Source organism: Vanacampus margaritifer, chromosome 5 (genome assembly GCF_051991255.1).
Source record: "Vanacampus margaritifer isolate UIUO_Vmar chromosome 5, RoL_Vmar_1.0, whole genome shotgun sequence".
Classification (NCBI taxonomy): Eukaryota; Metazoa; Chordata; class Actinopteri; order Syngnathiformes; family Syngnathidae; genus Vanacampus; species Vanacampus margaritifer.
Genome location: NC_135436.1, coordinates 12364862 through 12370861, shown reverse-complemented (window position 1 = coordinate 12370861; position 6000 = coordinate 12364862). Strand labels below are relative to the sequence as shown.

The 6000-nt window shown below is 39.4% G+C and overlaps 1 protein-coding gene across 1 annotated transcript in view; it reads left to right on the top strand.

Annotated features, from left to right (window-relative positions):
• Positions 1-2049: 2049 nt before the first annotated feature.
• lsamp (limbic system associated membrane protein) overlaps positions 2050-6000 on the top strand; it is a 304540-nt gene continuing 300589 nt past the window's right edge. Inside the window, exon 1 of the mRNA XM_077566058.1 lies at positions 2050-2222. Coding sequence (XP_077422184.1) covers positions 2159-2222 — 64 coding nt within the window. The 5' untranslated portion in view covers positions 2050-2158. The remainder of the gene's footprint in view (positions 2223-6000) is intronic.

Here is a 6000-nt window from a genome sequence, read left to right as displayed (position 1 = left end):
AATTCACATGTGCCATTACCTTCTTATCAGTTAAAAAGCTCAGAAATTATTGTAGGTTTATTTTATTTTTTATTTTTTGCTGTGTTGATCAGACTAAAATTATTCAAGCTCATCCTGCAGGTCAATCACTCTCTTCAACACACAGCTTTTCTGCAGCCAGCAAATGTCATTCAGCTGACATCTCCTCCAGTAATACTCTGAAAAGACGATGTTGTAGACTCGAGCTTTCATGCACAAAGTTAACAAGTCTTGTCAGAGTATCCATCACTTACCACATTCCTCTACTTGCTCAGCAATGATTTGTGTATAATGCCATGAAATGTGGTGTCCCACCATCGATGGAGTGCCATCACTCACATTTGCCATGATTTTTGTCAAATCCAAGTCATTCTTCTCAAAGAACTGTGTCAACTCGATGTCCGACTCGAGTCGGAACGGAACGGACCTGACTCCTTGTTCACATGGGCTGGATTTGGCTCGTCGGCCGCTAATTGGGGATGGTTGCAGAAGATTGTATTTATATACACGCAGTCTCCGATCCATATCCACCTTAACCCGCTTGAGGCTTCACACTGACACTCAAGGTTTTGCTGGGGGACCGAAACACAGTAAGAGCACAATTAATAATGAATCAAGTCACGTAGTGGTCTGGAGCTTTGAACTTTGTGTTGTGTGTAAGACTTGAGTGTGCTGCATTCTGTGAAATGAATGACAATGTTTGTCTTTAATGAAAGAAAGCAATGTGGAGGATTTTGCCTGAACGCTTTCGTGCAAAATCTCAAATATACACATCGACAAGAACATCTTTTCTTTATTCCTTTCACCATGTTAATTTTCTCCTTCAACATTTGCACATGTCTCATTGTTAATGGAAAAACTATTAGTGGCACAAGCTAATGAGGAAACATTTTTCTACAAATGCATTAAATTTGCCATCTGCCCACAATAGAATTCCTCATTAAACACAATCATCAGCAGAAAGTATTGCATATTCAGGAATTTACCTCCAGAGAGCTATGATTCCAAGTGCTTTTTTTTTTGGCATCAGTTTCAGTCTTCATGTAAATGTATTGCAGAGAAAAGCAGAGAAAGCATGTTTAAGACCAAAGACTAACATTACACGCGAAATATCGGGTTTTGAAGGAAATTTTTCTTCGTGCATCATGAATGAGTCCAAACACATGAATGGTGTCCGAACTATGACTTGGGGGCCATTTTTAAAGGGGCCCACAGCATATACTAAAAAAATAACATCTGCAACTACTGTAAAGCCTTTCTAAATGCAAACTATTTACAGTTAAAAATGTAACATTTCACTTTATAACAGTGGTGAATAAACTGAATCTTTACAAGCAAAATTTGTTTTCTTCACTTTCTGCTCTGTGTCAAGCTCAATGTCAATAAATATACTGAGTGTTGGCAACAACAAATCAACAAATACATAAATCAATAAAAATGAAAACATATATATAGGAATATATAGTAATAGCAGTGGCGTGTCATTAAATATAAAAAAAAATAACTAACTACTCTCAAAGTGGTTACAGTGTGGGCAATCTAGAAGGAGAATGAATGGGAAATATGCACTCAAGGGGATGAGCCGAGTGCATCCAGCAAATTCCACCTGCTAGGAACCAAAAACACAGATGGACTGACAAGTTGAAAATATTCTCCACGCAACCTAACTAGAACATTGGCACTGAATTGGATAGCTTCTGTATCCCCTTAAGATGAATAACATGTGATCTAAAGTCATGATTTATTCATAAATTGTATTTTATTAGGGCAGTGCAGTGGCGTATGTGGTTAGTACATCTTAAAAACAGTTTTGGCCAAGAATTCACACATTTATCTTTGACCTAATACAATCAGCGTTAAACTGTATGATGGTTGTCAAGGATGATTGAAGTGAGGTTACACGCACGAGCACGCGTACATGCATGAAATCCAGTGAGCCCGATTCCGGTAGAGGTCGCTAATATCTCAGTGTGTGTGAAGGCACCGGAGGAAGAAGTGACAGTCTCCGTCCAGTTGGGCTTTTCGTCTCTGCTGCTCTCATCCTCGGTTGCTGCGCTTTTTCCTCTGCTGGAAATTACCATCTGAAGACGGAACATCTTCGGGCTGAGCGCGGAGCTTTCGGACCGGACCAGTTTACAGCATGGCTTACTTGTGGATACACACCGTATGGATTTCTGGAGTCGCGTTCCTCTTTGGATTTCAAGGCAAGAAAATGTTTTGCTTAATTGTTGTATTTTTATTTAATGCCTTCGCGTTTTTCACAGGGATATACTGTTCTGGGAGGAGAAAAATAACCCAGAGAATGTTTGTTGTGTGTTGCTTGTGATTCGAGTTGATTGGGTGACTTCGGTTCATGTAAAAACACCTGTCAGAAAGTCCCGCTGTTGGCATCGCTGACTTTATTCTGTTTCATGAGCGCATGAGCTGCAGGCGGTCTCCCAAAACAAAGTTGCACAAATACAGTAGTGCATGCGAGCGTGGGTCCCCAAGTGGGTGCGTGCCGTGCGCGTGTGTGTGTACGGACGCGCGCGCCCCTCGACAGACTATGCACGTAGACTTGCGGATTCATGCTCACTTTCACTTCAGATGTCTACAATACGGGTCGGAACACCGAGTCGTGACCTACTGTATTACATTCACATTTTGTGGAGTTGCTTTTTGACAGAGGGAGGGAGGAAGGGAAAGAGAGAGAGAGAGAGAGGGGATGGAGGGAAGGAGAGAGAGAGCGAGAGAGAGAGAGAGAGAGACGTGAGGCATAAGAACAAGAAATGTAAGGTAGCTACGTAAAACTTTAGTGGCACAGTCAAGGCCGAACATTTACAATTAGGATCACTCCCATGCACATCTTCCCAGTCCCATTTTATGACTGCTTGAAATAAATAATATTGATCTATTTTTACCAACCATGCAGTGAAAATGTACTGAAAAGAAGAGTGCATTGGATTTAGGCTACCTGTACATAAAAAAAAGTATAGATTGCAATTAATAAAATCATGTTTTGTCAACATGGCTAATACAGTGGTGCAATATTAATGTTGATAAAACATAATTTTAATGTGTGCAACCTATATGTCCAATTTTTTTTAAATGTAAATCCAACAAACTCTTTTTTTCCAGTGTGGAACCTGCAATGCTAAAACTCCCGGCATCCACATCAAAATGTTATGGGACTCATTTTTTGGCCTTTCTTTTTTTGATTAAGCATATTTGGTTACAGCCTGCATCAACGATGTATTCTATAAAAGTTGTATGATTAGAATACTTTAATTACTTTAATTGTCTCAAAAAGCATTCATCCATCCATCCATTTTTCAACGGCTTATTCCTGACAAGGGTCGCGGGAGTGCCTATGCCTATCCCAGCTGTCATCGGGAAGTAGGCGGAGTACCCTGAACTGGTTGCCAAATAAGGCAAAGCACATATTTCATGTTGAAAAACCCACCAGTGGCATAAAAGTATTATCAAAGGTAGAGTGGTGATTGGGGGTGCTCTGATCGATCGGACAGTTTTCGTAAAAAAGTCTGTGATTGGTGATTGCAGATCAAAGCTTTTAATGGCCGATCGATTGCCCTAAGTGGCCAATTGTTCTTTTATCATTATGCAGCCCAACCAATTGCAGCAACTGAAAACAATTAACAATGATGTGATATTCTGGCAAAGATAAATTTACATCATGACTTTGTTCCTTTTTAATAACATGACACAATCAGTTAACACAATATGTAAATGTTTCTTTATATAATGTAATTTTCATCAGCAATCTACAAAGCGAGGAATTTACCTGGATGATGATCGCTATTTTACACGCAGTGAGCCTCGGCTATGGCTGTCATTCCATTTAGGTGAATGGGAGTCTGCAAGCGTGCCCTCGCGAAAACTCCAGTTTCAATATTTATGATAAATATTGTTTTTTTTTGTCGAGCAGACTACGGCTGGTTGCGTGTGCACTGTGTTCTCTAAATCGGTAAGCGATCTGGCGACCGCACCACCTTGCCAACCAGAGCCCAGGCTCATGTGTACTTCTGAAGTGACGCAATGGCACAATTTTGCCTCTGACATCATGCATTCTGCGCTATCGGACCGATAGAAATGACGTTCTTTTTTTTCCAATATCGGTCCGATAATTATCGTGCATCCCTAGTATTTCCTTTCGCTTCTATGCGGATGGCTGTCATATCTATGTCCTGCTAAGCAAAAAGGATGCTTTCTCCTTAAGGTCACTTTGTCCTGTCGGGTGGAAATCAAAGCCTGCATGGCACTGAACTTCTTGAATTTGAGTTTAGTCCCAGTGGCCCTTGTGCATACCACCCAGTTGACTTATTTAAGCCAACCCAAAACCCAAAGTCATCCAAACCCAGATCCACTCTCGAACTTTGGTTTTAAATTGGAATGTGATTTTAAATTAGATTAGATTTCATTTAGATTAGTTTTTTTTGTTGTTGTTAAATCTAACAGAGCTAAAGGATCTGAATTATTCTTTAAAAAAGAATATTAAGCAGATCAAAGGCATTTATCAAAATCACTCAGTGAGTACATCAAATAGAATATAGCAGTAAACGAAACTCTGGACTCATCCTGTATGCCTTTTGTTATTTTTTTTCTCTAGTCTGATTGATAATCCATGAAGAAGACGTGTGTGAGAAAGTCACTTCAGACATAATTGTCACAATTTACAATCACATTCTTTATTGATCTTGTTTCAGCAACATTGCTTCTAGATGTTGTTGCCCAAATAATATATATATCGTATATATGGACATTTTGTATTAGACTCTCATTAACTATAAAGGTGTGGAAAGGTCTTTTATGAGAATTTTTTTTGGTGCAACTCCAATTTGCATACTCAATACAACTTTCACCGTTGGTTGTCTTTAATACATTACAGTAACACTATCAAATGTCATACTACATTTTCTTATTGCTATTGGTGAGGTATAAGCCCAAGACACGTCACTCAGAGACTTTATGTCTCTCTTTACTACACAATATATGGTGATGCTGTGCATAAATTAATAGGGTCCTGTCTATGCCACTGTCTAACTTAAGATAATAAGCCCTGATTCCAGCCTTACATTTTGTTTCAGTTGGGTCTGGTATGCACTTCTTTACCTTCCATAAACAATATTTTTCAGTTCAGTTTTTTAATTCCAAAACTTTCTGTGATATTATATTTTGTTTACAGTTATTTTGATAACCTGATAGTACTATTAATTATGATCATTTCCATCATTAATTAACCTTAATTAACCATTACAGAAACATTAAAAACTAAAAAGAAATAAATAAAAACTAGAGCTGCGAGCAGCTATGAAGGGCCATTTTGGGGTACTTGCACGTTGGGGTTAGCCTGGAAACCAGACTCATCACTTTAACCGGAGGATGAATCTGGTCACTGACGGCATCAAGCGCATTTCTGAGAAGAGGCAAACCTTACCAAACAGACAATGAAAAGACCCAATCAGCGAAGTGCGGATGTGAGTGTGGAAGAATAGTAAATACACGGACATACATATGAAATATAGAATAAGTCGTATGTAAGTCTGTGAGTAAACAGTAGTAGTGGGCGGATACGGAGTAAATTCAACATGGCTACTCGATGAGCGTAAGTAGTGAATAACTTACGTTGTTGTTGCAGTAAAAAGTTGATTATGATAGACATCCATCACCAAAGAGTGACGTTGCTCACGAATAAACAAATCTGATTGCATGGTTCATTTTGAGCCAGGTGGCATTTTACAAAATTTTGCTGGTTCGTCATTCGTCAGTGCCCTGGGCCCCATTCCGTCATCGTCAGTCCGCCTTTTTTTTTCCCAAGACAAACCGACCTGTAATCGTCGATCCGTCGGTCTGTTGTTTTATTTTACCCACGCTCCCGTCCTCACGTCGTCACTGCTATTTCTGAACGACAAAGGTAGGCATTCTGTCAGTACTGATCATTAAACTAGTTAGCATACTAGCCATAGCTGAAATAGCATAAACTGG